Source organism: Schistocerca piceifrons, chromosome 2 (assembly GCF_021461385.2).
Source record: "Schistocerca piceifrons isolate TAMUIC-IGC-003096 chromosome 2, iqSchPice1.1, whole genome shotgun sequence".
NCBI classification, from domain to species: Eukaryota; Metazoa; Arthropoda; class Insecta; order Orthoptera; family Acrididae; genus Schistocerca; species Schistocerca piceifrons.
This window is the reverse complement of record NC_060139.1, coordinates 445843879-445866655: the sequence shown is the minus strand read 5'-3', so window position 1 is coordinate 445866655 and position 22777 is coordinate 445843879. Positions and strand designations below refer to the sequence as shown.

At 39.5% G+C, this 22777-nt stretch overlaps 1 protein-coding gene across 2 annotated transcripts in view; it reads left to right on the top strand.

The window, feature by feature from the left end:
• The window catches only part of LOC124776749 (protein brunelleschi), a 249179-nt gene that overhangs the window by 210538 nt on the left and 15864 nt on the right, over positions 1–22777 (top strand). For both annotated transcript variants that reach the window (XM_047251873.1, XM_047251874.1), the window contains exons 19-20: positions 1150–1292; positions 9647–9803. In XM_047251873.1, the coding sequence (XP_047107829.1) occupies positions 1150–1292; positions 9647–9803 (300 nt within the window). The remainder of the gene's footprint in view (positions 1–1149; positions 1293–9646; positions 9804–22777) is intronic.

The window sequence follows — 22777 nt, the reverse complement described above, 5'->3', positions numbered from 1 at the left end:
TTTTTCTTAAATATGTGTCTGTTGGCAGTACTATACATTTTGCCTTCTGAAGTTCAGTATGGCCAACAGTTCTCTCTCATATTTTACAAGGGCTTGCTGTAAAGTAATGCCTCTGAATTTTTTATGTGGAAAGCATTAAAGCTTTTCAAATAAATAAATGTTATTAACATTCTACATCTTTATTCTTCGTGTCTACATATTTGCAGCCCTCAGCCACTAGAGGGTGCCAAATTGTAGTATGCAATGTAACTATGTCAGTACGTGAGAAACAGTGTGCTGTAATCGAGTTTCAAACTTGAAGAGTTTATCCACACGTGGAGCACCCTCTCCTTCAGCATGACAATGCCAGACCACACATGAGCAGTGTGACATCTGCAACAATCAGTTGCCTTGGGTTCACTGTCATTGATCATCTTCTATGTGGTTCCAACTTGGCCCCATCCACTTATTATGTGAACTCCTTCGAGGACTTCACTTTCATAATGATCAAGTGGTACAGGCAGAGGTAAGGTTGTGGCTCCTTCAACAGAGTCTAGCATTCTACAGTGATGGTATAAAAAAACTGGTGTCTCATTTGGAGCAACGTATTCGTGACCAGAGTGACTACATTGAGAAATAAATCTGTGGACATGAAGAATAAAGATGTAGAATGTTAATAATGTTTGGTTTTATTTAAAAAGCTTTGAGTTTTCATATAAAAAATTTGGAGTCATTACTTTTCAGCATACCATCTTATTAGGTTTTTTGATTGAATTTTCCTTTTGATGTAAAACTAATGTCTAATTTATATCATTAAGTAATTATTAAGCTTTCTGCCCACCTGCTTAGCTGAGTGGTAACAGCTTGCCTACCATGCAGTGGGTCCAGGTTCGATTCATGGCCAGGTTGGAGATTTTCTCCGCTTGTGGACTGGGTGTTGTGTTGTCCTCATCATCACTGACACGCAAGTCACTCAATGTGGCATCACCTGAAATAAGACTTGCAACCCAGCATCTGAACTTCCCCGGATGGAGCCTCCCAGCCATCATTTCCATACAATAATTATTATTATTTTGCTTTTTTTGCAGCCCATTCTCAACATTAACACTAAATCTTTGTAGATAACTGCACTAAACTCTGTGGTTGATTGCATTATATTTTTATTTGTAGGTTCTTGAAGGTCAGCTGAAGTTGCGCTATTCTGGGGGTCCTGGGCTGACAGATGGATATTGCCGTATGTGTGCTGTATCTGTCACTATAGAAATGCTGCCATCCATCTACATCACTAACTGGGATGTGCTTCCTGCAGAAACGTAAGTACTTCATCGTTGAGCATTGGTGCACTATTTTGCATTGAAATTCATGCAAGAGATGTGAATACATTCTTCAAAGAACTGAGCAAAAAAAAAAAAAAAAAAAAAAAAACTTAATTCTTTCTTATTTCACTTCATGTTTAATCTTGCAGGTACATTAGTTGTAAAGTTTTGTGAAGGTATTATATAGTACCTGTTCTTAATATCAAAAAGAAGAGAGTGGTAATACACAGGGCTCAGTAGTAAATAAGAACTGGTACTATCCTCATTTATGTGCCAAGAAAATAAAAAATGTGGGGAAAATGGTCCAAATGAACAAAGAGAGAGATATATTTGTAAAATAATGTATAACCCTTGTGATTATCCCACTCCTCCAATTGCCTATCTGATTCACAATCTTTGATTTACTATTTTATGCCCTTGAGAAATTATTTTGTTTCCCAAATATTCATGTACCTTGGTTATGATTTTAAATTACAGTAATTGTACCCCAAATTGTAGGAGCACGCAAAAACTATTTTTCAGTCATTCACTGTGTATACAGATGTCTGTGTAATATTGTTGATTTTCTTAGGTTCCTCTTATGTAACCTGACAGTTAGTTAGCTGTTGGCCAATCATTTACCTTCTAGACAATTTCAGTATTACAAACATACTTCCTAACACAAAGGTTAAGTTTTTATGAAGAACAACAGCTCATTCTTGGAGGTGGCCTACAATGAGGGCAGATGTCAGTATTGCTTTTTATGATTTGACATTATTTCCACATTCTTTAAAAATTTAGTCACAATCGGATAGTCATTGTATGCTACAGAATGCATGTATCAATAAATATGCCCAGAAAGTGATTGCCCTTTCATTCATGACCTGTTCTAGATAACCTGTTCTAGATGAGCTACAAGAAAGTATAAGGTCTGTGTAACTATGATACGGTACTGTCACACAGAGTAACAATAAAATCAAAGCCTGTCGACAGGAATCAGCATTACACTTTCAGTTCTATTCTTGCAGATTTCTCTATAGGCACTTTGCAGGACAATAATGCTAGTTATCAATCATCCAAATGTGTGTGCTGCCATTTAATAATCACATCATAATACCTGAAGATAGAAGTACTTAAGGACATAGCTGGTACTTAGAAATCGGTCAAAAACTTATTCAACAGACTTTAATAATGGAGATTGCAGCTTCTCAACTGGTCATCAAACTGCAAAATGAGACATTGCTTGAGGAAAGAAACTGGGCAAGTTGCTGCAGTTGATACAAGTTAGAGAGAATCAGTGGTCAGTTCCATGTCAGATTATTCAGATTTAGGTTTTCTTTCAGTTCTCCAACTTGCTTAAAGAAAATGTTAGAATGGTTCTGTTTCCAGGGACACAACCAATTTCCTTCCTCATATTTCCCTAATCTGAGCTTGTGTTCTATCATTGATGATCTCGTCATGGACAGGGTGCTAAACTCCAATCCTGCCTCCTCCTTTCTTTACTGGCAGAATATGAAAGAGACTGAGTGGCACAGTGACATGGACATTTGAGAATGTTGTGTCATGCAGGGATGTAATGAATGAAAAAAAGTTTCAAGTGGAATGAGAGAGATATTTTGGGGTCAATCTCTAAAATAGTTCACATTAATGGTGGCTTCACACCACAGTATAAGGCTCCACATCAAGAACCCAATTTACTATTTTAAATGCTATCAGTTCACCTACATGTCATTGATATCGAAGGAAAAGACAGATGGTGGACAATGCGGTCTAGCCATTCACATAGGAACTGTTTCTCTCTGCAAGCTTGTGCCAGTTACTCTGTGAACTATCATCTCTGAAACAATGTATATCCTGAACAGAGAAATTTATGGGAACTTGAGGATATGAGAATGATATTATGAGCTGAAGCAAAAAATTCTGTAAGGCAATATAACATTTTTGATTCCCAACACAATTTGTTGTGGCACTTGGTCAGATTGAAGCATTATTGTAAATGCAGACAAACTGCAATTTTCATTTGTTATCAAACCTGATACCGTATTTACTCAAATCTAAGCCGCACTTTTTTCCGGTTTTTGTAATCCAAAAAACCACCTGCGGCTTAGAATCGAGTGCAAAGTAAGCGGAAGTTCTGAAAAATGTTGGTAGGTGCCGCCACAACTGAATTCTGCCGTCGAATATATGTAGCGCTGCACAGGCATGCTTTGCAGGCACAAAGATAAATACTGGCGCCAAAACCTCTGCGTCAGTGAATATATTTAAAAAAAAGGGGGGGTGGGGGTGGAAGACGAGCTTTTTTTCCTCAGCCCCAAATACAAATTCCATATTGTTCATCTTTCAATGTTGCAGCGTTTCAATGTGCTACGAAAATCCGACTGGCAAGACGGTTAGGCATGTTTGTCAATATGGCCTGAATTTTTTCTTACCTGTAAGAAGAGATGGTTGTTAATAGGAACTTTTATGAATTGTGAATCACATGCAGTATTCTCTTCACCATAAGAATAATACGAATATAAACATTTTGCCACATATTCTTTCGTGTTTGCTGCTATCTCATTTAAATTCTGTCTGCCTAATAAACTATGAAACTAGAGTGAGACAACAGCAAACGCGGAAGAATATACATATCATGTCATGTTTATATTCGTATTATTCTCATACGTAATAGTGATATAGTCAGAAATGAAGCATGGCAATTGACTAGATTTTTAAATCTAAGATGACTCTAATTTCTGTGCAGAATGTAATGTACTAAAGAGGCGTCTGCAAAGATTTTCAAACGGAGAAAATTTTTCGATAAACTCTCGTTCAGAACATCTTCTATCATACACAGTCTATTATTTGGTTCTTGTTGATCATTACCAAAGAAAGCAGCAGTGTAAGTAACAACAAATAGCAGTCTCTTGCCGTTGTTTTGCTAATGAGATGATTCCTCTCCCTTTTGTGTGTGTGTGTGTGTGTGTGTGTGTGTGTGTGTGTAAGCGGCGGTAGTGCGCACAAAAGCAAGCCATGCTGCGAGCGGCGACAGGCCGTATACACTCATTATCAGAATGCAACAAACAATGCATGACACAGTACAGTAATGCATCTTCAGCTTAGAGTGACATAAACACCTATAACAAAGAGAACAGCACTTATCAGAGCAAAGAAAAATAAGAAATCAATTCAAACCAGACCAAGCACGTGAAAAAGGAAGGGTACCCGTATAAATACGGATGGAGCGCCTGACACATAGCAAAGGCTACCTGGTAAAGCTTAACTGCTAAGCTTACGTCTCGAACCAAACTACTGTAGCTGTATCGTCATTCTTTTGACCTAAATTGTGTCTCATATTACAATGGACCAACTTTGTTTCGATTTGGATGTGCAGCCTAAAACTTTTCTCTCCCCTTGGATTTCGAGTCTCAAATTTCAGGTGCGGCTTAGATTCAGGAAAATTTTTGTTTCCTTGATTTCGAGTCTCATTTTTCAGGTGCGGCTTAGATTCGAGTGCGGCTTAGATTCGAGTAAATACGATACCTATTCATGTCAGCTAGCAAATCCTCAGGTAGTAACAATACTGAGCTTGCCAAACATTTCCAACAGATACATAAAGAGAAATTCATCATTATGCCCACAGTTGCACAGTTTCAACTATTACTACTGAAAGGCATGTGGAGATAAAAAGCCAGAGACCTGGGAGAATGGGCCCAAAGCCATCACATTCTGCAATACTCATTTGGTCTGAAATATGATAACCCTGCTTAGATACTACAGATCAACTACATAAATCACACAACCATCCTTCCCTAACCTTAATGGGAAGCAAAGAGGGAGAGTAAGCAATTGTGACATTGATGTTGAAATGTGACGGAAAATGTTTGCCATTAATGCGTAGTTGTTGGGACTTCTACCACATCAGTTATGTTTTTGGTTGATGTTAGACAAGATTGTAAACATTCAGACATCACGTGTCTATATCTCTCACATTACAAAGTTCGAAACTAAGAGCTTATCTTACTTCTTCAGTCTTCTTCTCCACCTATCTATCTCAAAGACAGCTTTAACTCTTTCCTTGTGCATTTAGTCTGCTGTCCGCCATGTGCACATAATTTTCAAGTGGTGCATACATGTATGACTGTAGCAGTCTATCATTGTTGTTGAGAACAATTTAAACAGTGGAAAATACAGAATGGAATAAGGCAATATTATGAAAAGGATAGTTGCTGCTCACCATAAAGCAGAGATGCTGAGTCACAGCGCAAGACCAAAGTCTGTGTCTGATGAGGCCAGACTGTGAGCAGCAGTGCATGATAGGAGAAGAAATCTGGGTGCTGGGGGTAAGGAGGAGGCTGGGGCATGGCAGGGGCAGGGAGGGGGAGATATAGAAGGGTAGATGTGGGGGGCGGTAAAGTATTGCTCGTGGGAACATAGAGCGACAAGGTGGGGAGAGGGTAGAGCACCCACATGCAGTTGAGAGGTTAGATGTTGGGTGGGGAGGGGCTGGGGGAGGAAGCAGAAAAGAAGAGAAGTAAAAAGACTGAGTCCTTGGTGGAATGGAGGGCTGTGTAGTGCTGTAATGAGAACAGGGAAGGGAATAAAGGGGTAAAGGAGAATGACTGATGAAAGTTGAGGACAGGAAGGTTATGGGGATCTGGGGCACATTGTAAGGAGAGTTCCCCCTGCACAATTCAGAAAAGCTGATGTTAGTGGGAAGGTTCTAGATGGCACAAGCTGTGAAGCAGTCATTGAAATTAAGAACATTGTGTTGGACAGTGTGCACAGCAACTGGGTGGTCCATCTGTTTCTTGGCCCCAGTTTGTTGGTGACCATTCATGAGGACACACAGCTTGTTGGTTGTCATGCCCACATAGAATGCAGCATAGTGGTTGCAGCTTAGCTTTTAGATCACATAATTGGTTTCACAGATAGCCCTTTGATGGGAAACATGATGCTTGTGACTGGATAGGGGTAGGTGGTGGTGGGAGGATGTATGGGATCCATATCTAGGTCAATTATGGGGATATGAGCCATCAGGCAAGGGATTTTCCCTGTCAGTTTTGTAAGTTGCTCTAATTTCACTTTCAAGAAGAGTTGAAAGCAATCTCATTTCCTGCTTGCCCTGCCTCTTGAGAGCAAGAGTTTTATTTGTTGACATAAATTGACCTCATCGGTTTTAAGTTTTTTTGATAAAGCAGACAGCTTTTCATGGTTTTTCCTTGTAGTACTACAAGCATTAGTTACTCTGTTGTGCATATAAGAAAATAATGCCAGGATAGTATACTAACTGACAATGTACAGTGTATGACTTTACCAAGGAAGTGCTCTAATAAAGGAAGAACAATGCTTCAAGGTATTCCAACACTTACCCAAAATCCATTCATTTCTTATGACTGTTGCTGCTCCCACATAAATAATAAAGTCAAGAATATATTCAGTTTCACAGTCACATGACACAAAAAACTTTGACAAATCTATGGTATTTGGATGGAATGTACTGTCTGAAGAGGACATAGCCTTTGTAGAAAATTAAACTTCCATCAGTGCACAAATTTTTAACATAATGGAAAGCATTTGGAAATGCTTTTCTTAGATGACCCACAACTCGCCTAATTGTCCAGATTTTGTCATCTCCAGGGTCCTCATTGTCAACAACAAAGTGTAACATTCTTTGTAACAGAAGATACTTCTCTTGGCATGATTTGTGTAAACATTGGAATAGACTGTACTGGATTGCTGGTCCAATAAGAGTTTATTTCATTTTTTCTCACTTAAAGCATAAGAAAATTTAGGGTGAGGAAGCAATAAATTTTATTGCTTATTGTGTTTTTCCAGTGTTCCAGTCTTGGATGTTTCACTGGCATTGTTGCAGACATGCTCATATTATAAGTTACATTTCTTTACTGTTTCTTGACTAAAAAAATAAACTTGAAAGCAGTCATATAACGTAGATGAGTCATTTAAACAGAAAATTTTGCAGTCCAAATCAGTCTTTCCGTCTAAAATCATGTATTTTGTTTATTTTAGTATATTTGTCAGTCTCTTCTTTGATATCTGTAGTAAGCGATGGTACATCAAAATCTGGATCTGTATTTAGTGGCTCAGCATTTGCTGGTTCACTAATATTTTGAATATTTGTGAAGACTGATTCTTGAATCATTATCTATCCAACCATAATCGGCTGGATAGGGAATGATTAAGTCCTTGTCTACACTTTCATTTAGAAGACTTAGCGTCCCATCTGCTGTAAACAGATGGTAACGCAGTGTAATTTTATTTGATAACACGTAACGTGCAGCACACAATTTAGGTAATTTTACAATACCAGTGATCTCTAAAGAGAATTAAACACCCAATAAATAGTTTGGGTAATTCTCACAAGGAAACCTCCCCATCGCACCCCCCTCAGATTTAGTTATAATTTGGCACAGTGGATAGGCCTTGAAAAACTGATCACAAATCAATCGAGAAAACAGGAAGAAGTTGTGTGGAACTATGAAAGAAATAAGCAAAATATACAAACTTACTAGTCCATGCGCAAGATAGGCAACATCAAGGACAATGTGAACGCCGGAGCGCCGTGGTCTCGTGGTTAGCGTGAGCAGTTGCGGAACGAGAGATCCTTGGTTCAAGCCTTCCCTCGAGTGAAGAGTTAACTTTCTTTATTTTGGGCTGACGGCATGTGCGTCACATGACAGGAATATTTTGTCGACCCACCTAACTTGTACACTTGGGGAATGGGTAAAAAGATTCTTCTACCTTGCCCGATTTAGATTTTCTTGTGGATGTGATAATCTCTCCCAAAAAAGTGATGAAAACATAAAGAGTTTGTCACATAAACTGCAACAAATGAATGCTACAGTTTCACAGTCGCACAGTTTTCCCTGTACTCTGTGAAAACATATGTTTTAAACGTTTTCAAGTTTTTCCGTTTAGGTGTAGCGTCCCCATACTACGGTGCAGTTACCTCCCATCAGACGGTCGGACGGACAGATAATAATTGTCTGAAAATAAAAAATTAAAATTTTTCCTTGAAGGAAGACTTGAACCAAGGACCTCTCGTTCCGCAGCTGCTCACGCTAACCACGAGACCACAGCGCTCCTGCGGTCGCATCGTCCTTGATGTTGCCTATCTTGCTCGTGGACTCCTCAGTTTGTATATTTTGCTTATTTTTTCATAGTTCCACACAACTTCTTCCTCTTTTCTCGATTGATCTGTGTTCAGTTTTTCAAGACCTATCCACTGTGCCAAATTATAACTAAATCTGAGGGGGGTGCGATGGGGAGGTTCCCTTGTCAGTACTCCAACAATTGGGCCACATACTTGTGCAACAATCATCTCTGAATCGCTGGTCGGGTAATAGGTTTTATATGTAACTATACGATTGTAGCTGGAAACGGCTGTAGATATTTTTCATAGCAAGTTGCATATATACACTGAGAGCATTGAAATGGTTAGCATATATATACATCTAGACCAGTGAAAGGTTTAATGAACAAATGTGTTATAGGGTCCATTTCAGCTAACAGGGATTGAGTGCTTGGTAGCCTCATTCTGTACCTGTATAATTCTGTCTACTGAGTGTGGAGCAAACCACATACTTCAGCCCTGCTTTTGCACAGTTATGCTCTTGTTCTGCTCTCTTGAACTTACAAGTATTGCTATGTGGGATGTGGTTGATTACTTACTCTTCTTGAGATCACTTCATGCATGCAGATTTAGATTTTCCCAAATAACTTAAGCAAATACCAGGGAGATTCTATCGAAAAGAACAATGCTAATTTTTCTTTGCCATCCTTGTCCTGCCTGAGTCAGTACTTTGTCTCTGCTGATCTCATTGTCAAAAAGTTGCTGATCTTCATTCCTTGTTGCATCTGCCAGACATAGCAATGTCTGAGAAACAGTTGCCATAATGAATGCTTGGAAAGGGAAGCAGGATACAATAAAGCAAACTGGCCACTTTTAATATTAATATAACATCCTTGAGTAAGTATATGATTCACTGTGATGCTATTTTGTAGTTATCGGATACTTCCAAAAACAGCTGATTCTGTGATTAGAGAAAAGAGATGGGTCTATCACTAGCGGAGAAAGAATGTCACACTTTCTGTCACAGTTTTACAGTAACTGTTTAGAGAGAGAGAGAGAGAGAGAGAGAGATTACATAATCAGTATTAGTAACATTGTGATGCAAAACATCACTTCCCATTTCTCTGATATGATGGAAAACCATAGGAGATCCAATTCATGCGCACTACAAGTAAGTAAATGTAATTTAAAATTTTGTAGCGTGTTGTTTGAGGATTGTTCGTATTAGACAATACCCTTCGTATTAGACAATACCCTCCCAGCAATATACAGACTTGCATTTTTTCCCCTCTCTTTTCAGGAGTGCACAGTTTTATTTAGTTCTTGATGTGGCGAACAGCACAGGATATGAAATGGAATTGCAGTATACGTCTTCAAAATGTATACTCATAGAAGCTAGTGAATCTTGTAGGATACCCGTACCTGTCAACCGTTGCCCTCTTTCAAAACTTGCTAAGGTCTGTATGCTTTTGCAATGATTTATGTTCATATTTTATTTGTAATATATGAACAAGTCTATTAAAGTAAATTATCTCTTATTGAAATGTATTGTATTTACTCATGCACAAAACATTATTGTTTTTTCACCATGTTACTTACTTTTACTGTTCCTGAACAACTTCCCATGTTACTAGAGGAAATAATTTCCATGTGAAAAAAATGAGAGCCCTTTTGTGAATTGGTCAGACACAAGTAGTCTGAATGTGGTGTAGAGCATTTAGTATTAACATTTTAGTCCAATCCACCATTCTACAGAATAGAATTTCATGAGTAAGACATTGTACATAAAACTGGCTGCCAAAAAGCTTACAGATGAGTATGACGAGAGTATAGTTGTAGGTATTTTACTATTGTTCCTGAATAAAATATAACAAAATATCTTTTAAGAATAGTTTTTGTATGATGCATGTTTCTGGCAAGCAGCATAGATGATCTGAAATGCCTGATTCTTTAGTATTTAGAAGGCTTAATGATTTTTTCCCTTAAATAACAAATTGTTAAGCCATTTTGTTTTTAGGTTTCCCTTTCCCCCACTCCCTCTCATGGTGAGACATATTTTGCATTGTGGCATGATCATCTTAATTGTACTAATCAACTGACACTTGCTGTGTGTGATTACAAATAACACTGCTAGCTCACTCTTGGTATCAATCACAACCTAATCAGTTACATGTGTGCCTGTCTAAGATCCATCAGCAAACAAACACTATACCATGAGAGTCCCCAACCAACATAATACTGATATACATTAGGAAGTGAAATTTAATGTTCAGAAGCATATTTATTCACAATTAGTCAAAAAATGGCTCTGAGCACTATGGGACTCAACTGCTGAGATCATTAGTCCCCTAGAACTTAGAACTAGTTAAACCTAACTAACCTAAGGACAACACAAACATCCATGCCCGAGGCAGGATTCGAACCTGCGACCGTAGCGGTCTTGCGGTTCCAGACTGCAGCGCCTTTAACCGCACGGCACAATTAGTCATCATGGGCTATTCCATGTGGTGTGCTTATCGTAGCTCTGTCAGGTCACTTTGCATTACTTGCAGCTGTTGCTCGCCCAATTTCAAGTACTTCCTCATCTCTGCTCATGTCAATATTTAATGAAGGTACTAACCCCCTCCTTCACCCACCCCTCTCCTTTAACCAACCCTTAAAAGTAAAGTCTAGGACGCTCATCCCACAAATGGGGTCCTGCCCTGACTGCAGGTAGAGTGCATATATTGTGTGTGAACAAGTTTCCACAGGATCTTCTATTAGGCCATTGTAAGTAGTGTATTGAAGTGCAAATTGGTTTACATAGAGAACCCAGCATCAGAAGTCGCCCTCATTCAGCCACCCAGCCCTCACCCAGGCCACCTTTCATCCCCCAGGAAAGACCCACACTACTCAGTCTGATAGCAAACAGAGCAGACCTGTGACCATCCTGGAGGGACTGGAACAAGGAAAGATCCCTGCTGCTACCTGAGATTGAATGTGGGACCCCTGGAGCTGGATCTACTGCTCTTACCTGCTAGATCACCCCAGCCATCTTCACCAGCTCTAGCAATTGCAAATATCCTAGTGATATCTGAAACATCATCAGACTGGTAATGTCTCCAGAGGCTCCTGTACTTTAGAAGCTGGTGTCTTTTTGTCTGCACTGTGTAGGTCAAATGTCGCTGAGGGTGGTGTGAGGAACTGAAGTCAGTGTTGTCTGGGGTGATGTGATGGGCCATCTCTTTCAGTATCTGCCTATCATCCTGTAGTTCCTCTAATTGTGGTGTAAGCAGTGCAGAGCAGTTTTGGTGGAAATAGTAGCAGTGAATATGCCAGGGAGTTTTAATACTTGTGCCTCAGGGCATAACTGATGTGGCAGCAGTAATAATGGTGCCGTGCCTATGCACATAGGCATCCTGCACCTGCGCCAGCACCTGCTTCAACCACAACTGATTATAGCAGCCATTGAGCTACCTCTCCTCAGCCATAGCATTACTGGTCTGTAGTAGTGCCAGAAATTCACCTTGTGTGTGTCTGAAAGTGGACATCCAGACTTGGGAGAAGCCACTATTGGTGGAGGCTGGTGGAGTTGCTCCAGAAGCCACCTGTCATATGCATGCAAGATTTGTGAGGAGCTGCAATCGTATTGGAACAATAGTTGGTCAAAAATTCATGAAGACTGTCTTTGTGGACATGTTGGAACAATATGTGGTCAAATAATTCATGAGGACTGTCGCAGTAGGTTCTGCCTCTGCAGCATACTGCATTTGTACCTTAAACATCTTCGCCAACTGCTCAACCCTTGCACTTGAAATGAGGATGGTGGTGATGTGCTATATTACATTTCTGTGACAAAAAAGACTTGAATTGTGAGGAAATTAATTTCCAACAGTTATAAACTATGTGCACAGCATGCCCTGAGTAGCTCTCACTGTGATGGAATTATGCTCATGACATATGAAAAACTGGAAAACGCATCCACCACAATCCCATATATTGTGTGTGAACAAGTTTCCACAGGATCTTCTATTAGGCCATTGTAAGTAGTGTATTGAAGTGCAAATTGGTTTACATAGAGAACCCAGCATCAGAAGTCGCCCTCATTCAGCCAATGGCCTTTTCAGAGAGGGTGGAGGAATGGACAGAAGTTTAGGGCACTCTCTTGCCATGGAGTGGAAAACTGCCCCTAAAGGTGGAAGAGTCAGCAGTAATCAATGGCATGAGGATGGAAAAGGCAATGGAAACCACTGCATTTAAGACATGTAATGTGTATCCACAGGACATGTGGCTTGTAATTGATGATCTGTCCATTGGCAAGAGATTCTGGATTAGCCCCCATTTGGATCTCCGGGAGGGGATTATGAGAAAAAGATGGAATAATCATAGATAGGATAATGTGCTACAAGTTGGGATGTGGAACGCCAGAAGTTTGGACAAGGTAGGGAAGCTAGAAAAGCTGAAAAGGGAAATACTAAGGCTCAGTCTATATACATATAGTGGGGGTCATTGAAGTAAAATGGAAAGAAGACAAGAATTTCTGGTCAGATGAGTATGGGCTAACATCAACAGCAGCAGAAAATGGTGTAGCAGGAGTAGGATTCCTTAGGAATAGGAATGCAGGGAAGACAGTGCATTACTGTGAACAGTTCAGTGATAATGCTGTTCTTATCAGATTCGACAGCAAACCAACACTGACAGTAATAGTTCAGGTATACGTGCCAACACTGCAAGCCAAAGATGAAGAGATAGATAGAGACAGAGATACTTAGAGAGAGAGAGAGAGAGAGAGAGAGAGAGAGAGAGAGAGAGAGAGAGAGAATATGAGGGTAATTCAGTACGTAAAGGCAGATAATAGTCATGGGGAGCTGGAATGCAGTTGAAGGGCAAGGAGTGTAGAAGAAAGGGTTATGGGAGAATATAGGTTTGGTACTAGGAATGAAAGAGGGGAAGGACTAATTGAGTACTTCAGTGAATTTGAGCTAGTAATAGCAGTGTCCAAAAATCACAAGAGGAAGAGGTATACTTCGAAAGGGCCAGGAAATATGGGACGATTTCAGTTAGATTAGATGGTCAGGTAGAGATTCCAAAATCAGATACCTAGGAACGGATACAGACTCAGATCAGAATTTTGTAGTGATAAAGTGTAGGCTGAAGTTTAAGAGACTAATTAGGAAGAATCAGTGCACAAACAAGTGGGATATGGAAGTACTAAGAAATGAAGAAATACACCTGAAGTTCTCTAAGGCTGTCGAAATTACGGTAAGGAATAGTCAGTAGACAGTTCAGATGAAGAGGAATGACCATCTCTAAAAAGGGCAAACACAGAAGTAGGAAGGATAAACATAGGTACAAAGAAGGTAACTTGTGAAGAAACTGGGGAACAGAAGAAACACTTCAGCTGATCGATGAAAGAAGGAAGTACAAAATGTTCAGAGAAATTAAGGAATACATAAATACAAATCGGGTAGGAATGAAGTAAATTGGAAGTGCTGGGAAACTAAGGCATAATGACTGCATGAAAAATGTGAAGAAATTGAAAAAGAAATGATTGTCGGAAGAACTGACACAGTATATAAAAATTCGAAGCAACCTTTGGTGAAAATAAAAGCAACGGTGGTAACATTAAGAGTGTATGCAGAGGAGAGAGCAGTAGGTGGAAAGAGTACATTGAAGGCCTCTGTGAAGGGGAAGACGACTGATAGAAGAAGAATCAGGAGTCGATGTAGAAGAGAGGATCCAGTATTAGGATCAGAATTTAAGAGCTTTGGATGACTTAAGTTCAATAAGACAGAAGGGATGTATAACATTCCATCAGAATTTCTAAAATCATCAAGGGAAGTGACAACAAAACAACTGTTATTGTTGGTGTATTGAATGTATGAGTCTGGTGATACACCATCTGACTTTTGGGAAAACGTCATGCACATAAGTCTGAAGATTGCAAGAGCCAAAAAGTATGTCAATTGTCATGCAATCTACATCTACATCTGTACTTTGCAACCCACTGTGAGGCGCATGACAGAGGGTGTGTCCCATTGCACCAGTTATTAGGGTTTCTTCTTCTATTTACGTATGGAGTGCGGGAAGAATGATTGTTTGAATGCTCTGTGCATGCAGTAATTATTCAAATCTTATCCTCCAGATCCCTATGTGAGCAATACATAGGGGCTTGTAGTGTATCCCTAGAGCAATTATTTAAAGCTTGTTCTTGAAACTTTAATAGAGTTACTTGGTATAGTTTACATCTGTCTTTAAGAGCCTGCCAGTTCAGTTCCTTCAGTATTGCTGTGACACTCTCCCATGGTTTAAACAAACCTGTGACTATTCATGCTGCTCTTCTTTGTATATGTTCAATATTATCTGTTAGTCGTACCTGGTATGGGTCCCACACATTTAAGCAGTGTTCTATGATGGGTTGCATGAGTGATTTGTAAGCAATCTTTTGTAGACTGATTGCACTTCACCAGTATTCTACCAATAAACAAAGTTTATCACTTGCTTTATCCACAATTGAACCTATGTGATCATTCTATTTCATATCCCTACAAAGTGTTACACCCAGGTGCTTGTATGAGTTGGTCAATTCCAACAGTGACTCATTGATATTATAATCATAGAATACTGTGTTTCTACATTTTGTGAAGTGCAAAATTTTACATTTCTAAACATTTAGATCAAGTTACCAATCTCTGCACCACATTGAATACTTGTCTGACGGAATATTAATGCAGTTTCTCTCAGATAATACTTCATTATAGATAACTGCATCATCTGCAAAAATCCTGATTTTACTGTTTATATTGTTTGCAAGGTCATTAATATACAACATGAATAGCAAGGGTCCCAACCCATTTCCCTGGGGACACCAGAAGTTATTTCTACATGTGATGATGACTCTCCATCCACGATAACATGCTGTATCCTCCATACCAAGAAGTTCTCAGTCCAGTCTCAAATTTCATTTAATACTCCATATGATCGTATTTTTGACAATAAGTGTAGGTGTGGTACTGAATCAAATGCTTTTTGGAAATCAAGAAATGCCACATCTATCTGGTTGCCTTGATCCAAAGCTTGCAGTATGTCATGTGACGATCTTAACAGTTCATGCATCCAAGTTTCTGACAAGAATAATACACACATGAATGTAAAATGAGAGTAAATTGAAGAAAGATGAAAGTAATGAGAAGTAGCAGAAATGAGACTAGTGAGAAACTAACATCAGGATTGGTTATCACAAAGCAGATGAAGTTTAGGAATTCAGCTACCTAGTTAGAAAATTTAGCCCATGATAGAAAAGCAAGAAGAACATAAAAAGCAAACCAACACTGGCAAAAGGTCATTCATGGCCAAGAAAAGTCTACTAGCATCAAATATAGTCGTCAGTCTGAGGAAGAAGTTTTTGAGAATGGACAGTGGGAAAAACGGAAAAGAAGAGAATCAAAGCATTTGAGATGTGATGCTACAGAAGAATATTGAAAATCAGGTGGATTGATAAGGTAAGAAATGAGGAAGTTCTCAGGAGAATTGGCGAGGAAAGGACTATATGGGAAACACTAACAAGAAGAAACAACAGAGTGATAGGACGTGTGTTAAGACATCAGGGAATAACTTCCATTAGAATGAGGAAAAGGGTGATAGGATGTGTATTAAGAATGGCTCTGAGCACTACGGGACTTAACATCTGAGGTCATCAGTCCCCTAGAACATAGAACTACTTAAACCTAACTAACCTAAGGACATCACAACCATCCATGCCCGAGGCAGGATTCGAACTTGTGACCGTAGCGGTCGCGCAGTTCCAGACTGAAGCACCTAGAACCGCTCAGCCACACCGGCCAGCGGGTATTAAGGTATCGGGGAATAACCTCCATGGTACTGAGGGGAACCATAGAGGGTAGAAACTGTAGAGGAAAACAGAGATTGGAATACATCCCACAAATAACTGAGGACATAGGTTGCAAGTGCTATGCCAAGATAAGAGGTTGGCACTGGAGAGGAATTGTTGGTGAGCCACAGCAAACTAATCTGAAGACTGAAGACTCAAAAATGGAAGCAGGCAGAGAGCTAAATCGTGGATAGGAGAATCCACATATAATTGGCTGAAATTCCATTTTTACATTCAAAATATCAGTGCTAGCTAAGTCTCTTCAAATTCACTACCATAGTTGAGAGCCCTTCTTACATAACTGAATGGTCACCAGATGCCACGTGGTATGAAAAAAGAATGGTTGGAAAATAAACTATGTATCTCTTCATTGGATATACTGCTATAATCTGCCACAGAGGCAAACTTGTAAATGAGTTCATAGATCACAACAATAAAAAACAACAAATATGTACATTATAAAATAAGGTAATAATTTTGCTGCTCCAACCTGGTGAGGATATTAAAACATCTTTTTATGAAGTTGTGCGTCAATGAGTAGGCCTATCAGTTCTCAACACTGTTAGTTATCTTTGGTAGACTTACTTAGACATACTGATAAAAGTTCATACATCCTTCAAAAATAAATGCTTTTAGTTTTTAAACTCTCACCATTTTTCATCTGTACGCTATATATTATTCACCTCCACAACTGGCATTTTTAATGCATGCTTGTGTAGTGATATTTGTCTGGTAGGCAGCTGCATCAAATCTGGATGAAAAAAATTTCATCAGCAGTATTTACCTGCCAAATAGTGGAAATGCTTAGTTAAAATTAATGATCACCAGGCGTTATCCCAGTGTCCTGGACTAAATTCCAAAATTTGGACCAAGGCCGGGAATTACACCCGGAACTCCTGCTTACTAGACAGGTGTGTTACCACTAAATAACCTTGCCACAGCAGTCCACACAACTGCATGGATTACTCTGCCATGCCTCCATCCTTAACCCAAATTCTCACTGTTGCCCCAGTCTACTTTAAATTCTCCCTTACATGAACAAAAAACATCAAATTTTCACTTGCTGATTACATCAATATACATAAAATCATACCTGTATGAGACCCATAGAGTCTCTGACATTGTATTTTTTCATTTGTTAATTCCAAAGCTTGGCTGTACTGTCCATGGAGTGAGAGCTTATGACATTTCTAATGAGAATCTGCCTGTCAGTTTGTTGTTTCCTTAAGTGCTACTCAAGAGTGGTAGGCTATGTGTCAGTGTGGGATTTCATTCTTTCCTCTAATATTCGTGGAGAACATAACTGGACACTGCACTGTACATGCACTCATAAGAATTATAGTTAAGCCATCTCACATGCAAGTTGCCCAAGTGGCTTCAACTAGAAAGGCTTGCACAAGAAAGGAAAACATATATTTGGTTTTTAGTGTAAAGATCTAATTGCACACCTGAAACATCTAAAAGCATGATTTTAAAACGTGAGACATGTCACAGGGGATCAACTATTCAGATTTTAACACATCATACATCCTATGTATCATAATCGGCTACTGGCAATATTAGGAAAAGGATAGATTGCTACTCACCGTAAAGATTACCCACTGATTTGCAGGCATCCGCAATGAAAAGACTGTTACACATTATAGCTTTCAGCCAAAGCATTCTTCAGAGAAAAAAAAAAAAAAAAAAAAAAAAAACACGTACCCATCACACAAGCAAGCACACTTAATGCACTCATGATCACTACCACCGGCAGCCCCAGCTGGAATGCAATTGTCATGTGAGTAGCAACATGGAGTGGGGCATGGAAGGGGGTGGGATAGCAGATTACATGTGGGAGGAGAGAAGAGTGCTGCCTGGCAGGCCGTGCAGGGAGTAGATCATGGCCTGACTGCCAGACACAGCCTCAGGAGGTGGGGGTGTGGGGCAAGAAGTGGAGAGTGAAAAGGAGAGAAGCAGGGAAGGGAAAGAATGGGAGGCAGCATTGGCAGGGGGTGGCACAAAGTGAGAGTGGAGGGTGTAAAGAGGGAGGAAGTGATAGGAAAGAGGAGGCAGAAACTATTGAATGGAAGGTTTGGGGACAGTAAGTTACTTTAGATTGAGGCTGGGATAATTTTGGGAGCAGAGAATGTGTTGTAAGGATAACCCCCATCTGCAGAAATCAAAAAAGCTGGTGGAGACGGAAGGATCCAGAAGGCCCAGGTTGGGAAGTAGCCATTGAAATCAAGCAAGTTATGTTCAGCAGCATGTTGTGCCACAGAATGGTCCACTTTGCTCTTGGCTACAATTTGGCAGTGGTCCTTCAACCAGGTGGACTGCTGGTTCGTAGTCATACCAATGAAACAAGCTGTGCAATTTTTCAAACAAATTTCGGGCTTGCAGCCGGTCGTTGTTCAATACTTCGCACGATATTTCAACTGGGCACCTGCCAGTCATCTTCAGGTGAGCCGTCGCAGTTCCAATTGAAATATCATGCGAAGTATTGAACGACGACCGGCTGCAAGCCCGAAATTTGTTTGAACAGCCAATTCGCCAGGAAAATTTTAAAATTCACAAGCTGTGCAATGGTTGCAGTAGTGCTGGTATACGACATAGCTGCTTTCACGAGTGGCCCGGCATTTTATGGGGCAAGGTAAGCCTGTGACAAGAATGGAATTCCTGGGTGGGTGAACTGGACAGATCTTGCACATGGGTCTTCCACAGGCAAATGATCCCTGATGCTAGAGACTGGGAGTTTAAACCACTTATTAATGTCAGTGAAAATTTGATTAGCAGCTATTTCTAAATCTGTACGTGACTTGCTACTTATTGCAATGTTTGTATCATCTGCAAACAAAACAAACTTAGCATCTGGCAATGTAACAGATGAAAGGTCATTAACGTACACAAGAAAAAGCAATTTACCCAAGATGGAACCTTGAGGAACACCACATGTAATTAATTCCCAGTCTGATGAAGACTGACTGCTTACTGCACAGGTATTTTGCAATGACACCCTCTGTTTCCTGTTAGATAGATAAGACTCAAACCATTTTGCAGTACTGATGGTGCATAATAATCTAATTTACTTAAGAGAGTGCTGTGGTTCTTACAGACAAAGGCTTTTGACAGGTCACAGAAAATGCCGGTAGCCTGTAATTTATTATCAAATTAATTAGGTACATTCTCACTGTAAGTGTAAATAGCTTTCTCTGTATCAGAACCCTTAAGAAATCCTAACTGTGACTTGGACAATATATTATTTGCAGTCAAATGCTTAAGGAGACACTTGAACACAACCTTTTCAAATATTTTTGAGAAAGCTGGCAAAAGTGAAATTGGTCAGTAGTTTGATGGTATCTCTTTATCCTCCTCCTTGTAAAGAGGCTTAACTTCAGCATATTTTAGCCAGTCTGGAAATGTTCTGCTGATAAGAGATTGATTACACAAATAACTTAACATAGAACTAACTCGCATGAGCTCTCTTTGATTAACTTTGTTGATATGTTATCATACCCATTGGAATACTTAGATTTTAAGGATTTTATGATGGATGCTACTTCTTAGGGAGACGTGAGTGTCATTTCCATTTTACTGAAGTTATGTTTAAAGACTGGTCTCAGATACTACATTGCACTGTTCACCGAACCTGTAAAACCCCAAGCTGTCAGTAACAGAAATGAAGTACTTGTTTAAGAGGTTTGCAACACTACATGTACTTGTTACCAAAGTCTCGTTTATTTTAGTTCCTCTTCCTTTTAGGCCCCACCTGTCTCTGTCTTCACAATATCCCATACAGTTTTTATTTTGTTATCTGATGTAATTATCTTTTTGTGATTATAAAGCTGCTTCAATTTCTGGATTACTTGCTTCAATATTTTGCAGCATTCTTTGTAATACATTACAATCCTAACATCAGAGCTGTTCCTCGATAGTACATAAAGAATCCTTTTTGTCGTACATGATATCTTTATTCCTTGTATAATCCCCAGTTTATTTTTTGACTTCTGTGTGATGTGAATTACCTTTAGGGGAAAACAATTTTCAGAAGTGGAGGCAACTTTATTAGTGAATGCTTTGTATTTTCCATTTGAGTCAAACATATTGTAAACATCTATCCAGTTCATGTCTTTGAGCAATTTCCTGAATTTCTCAATTTTTGGCTTATTTATTACCCTCCTGTACTCAGATTTAATAGATTTTTTTTTTTTTTTATCCTGTCAAGTTTCAACATTTAACACAAGATGCTGCATGTCATGATCAGATAGCCCATTTACTATTTTCCTTAGATTTGTCTACAAAGATATTATCAATAGCAGTCTTAGAGCATTTACATATCCTAGTAGCAAAGTTCACAGTAGGAACTAAATTGAATGATAGTGTTACTGACTGCAACAATTGTTCACTGACAGAGCTTTTCAATAAATCCACATTAAAATCCCCAGCATTTCCTTGTTTTTTTATTAAGAGATGGGACAGCAGAGCTTCCAGATTTTTTATGAAGAGGTTGGAAGGATGATGGAACTCTGCTTTAGGAAGGGTGGGGAGGATCTTGGGTAGAATGTCCCTCATGACAGGACATGATGATAGCTAATGAAAACCCTGATGAAGGATGTGGTTTAGTAGTTCCAGTCCGGGGTGGTACTGGATGCCGAAGGGTGCACTCTTTTGTAATTTGCTTGTGGGGGTGGCTGGAGGATTGCGGGGTGTGTAGGGAAATCTATTTGTGGACTAGTTCTGGGGGACTGTACCTGTCTGTGAAGGCTTTGGTGACACTTTCAGCGCAGTGGGAAAGGGAGTTCGTGTCACTGGAGAGATGCCTTCCCTGGTTGGCCAGGCTGTATGGTATGTATTTTGTGGTGTGGAAGGGATGGCTGTCAAAATGTAGGTACTGTTAGCAGGTTTAATGTGGACAGATGTGTGTATGGAGGCATCAGAGAGGACGAGGTCAAATTTCAGGAAGATGATATGCTGGGTTGAGGATGACCAAGTGAATTGGATGAGAAGACAGTGCTGAGATTGTGAAGGAATGAGGATAGAATGTCTTGGTCTTGAGTCCAGATCATAAAGATGTGAATGAGGCGAGAATTTTAGGGTTTTGGGAGACTAAGAAGGTTTCCTTTAGACTTCGCATGAAAACGTTGGCATAGGAGGGTGCTATCTGGGTGCCTACTGCTGTGCCGAGGATTTGTTTGTCTGGTGGTCCTCTCAGGCCACACTATAGCCTCTGCATTCCCTGCCAGACAGCACTCTTCTCTCTCTCTCTCTCTCTCTCTCTCTCCCCCCCCCCCCCCCCCCCAATCCCTATACCCTGCTATCCCTCCCCCTTTCCTGCCCCACTCTCCCCACTCTCAAATGCATTTCATGTAACATTTGCATTCTGGTTGAAGCTGCTGGTAGTAGCGGTCACGTTTGTATAAGATGTCCTTGCTTGTGTGAATGTGTGTGTGTTTTCTTTCCTGAAGAGGGCTTTGGCTGAAAGCTATAATGTGTAACAATCTTTTCATTGTGCCTGTCCGCAGCTCATCGGGTAATCTTTATGGTAAGTAGCAATCTATCCTTTTCCTAATATTGTTGTTATTCCAACCTGGAGTTTCCATTGTTCGATAATCAGCTGTCATGTGTTTCTAATATATCATATTTTCTATGGCTTACCTACTCTGTGTATTTTGTAGGAAACTTGTGGGTACTAATAACATTTCAAAAGTTGATTAGTGTTAAATATGTGGAATTAGATAAATGTAAGTTCTCATAAATGGATGCTGTATTGAATGGGATATGCATTTGATGAGAGATTTTAATCAGTAGGTTTAGGTACATCGTTATTTCTTGAAAGATTTTTAAAGATGCTGTGCTTCTGAGATCCATTCCCTCAACTTAATGTTGTATTTCCCTGCTCATGATATTGATATTTCATGAGACAGTAAGGCATAAACAATTTAATTAACCTCTATTATCCTAAGAACATCATTGCTACCTTTTTCCAACTACCAATGAAATACAGCCTGCTTGGTTAGTATGTATGTGGTGTCTGCATTCATACAGACTACAGAAATTCTCTATGGAAATTGTTATACTTGTTGTTGTTTTCAGTCCGAAAACTGGTTTAAGGCAGTTCTCCATGCTACTCAATCCTGTGCAAGCCTCTTCATCTCCAAATAACCACTGCAACTTACATCCTTCTTAATCTGCTTGTTTTGTATTCATCTCTTGGTCTCCGTCTACAATTTTTACGCCCCACACTTCTCTCCAGTACTAAATTGGTAATCCCTTCATATGTCAGAATATGTTCTTCCAACTGATACCTTCTTCTAGTCAGGTTGTGCCACAAATTCCTTTTCTCCCCATTTCTATTCAATACTTCCTCATTAGTTACATGATCTAACTATTCTTCTGTAGCACCACATTTCAAAAGCTATTGTCTTCTTGTCCAAACTACTTATTGTCCATGTTTCAATTCCGTACACAGTTATGCTCCAGACAAATACTTTCAGAAAGACTTCCTAACGTGTAGATTTACATTCAATGTTACCAAATTTAACTTCTTCAGAAATTATTTTCTTGCCATTTTTATATCCGTCT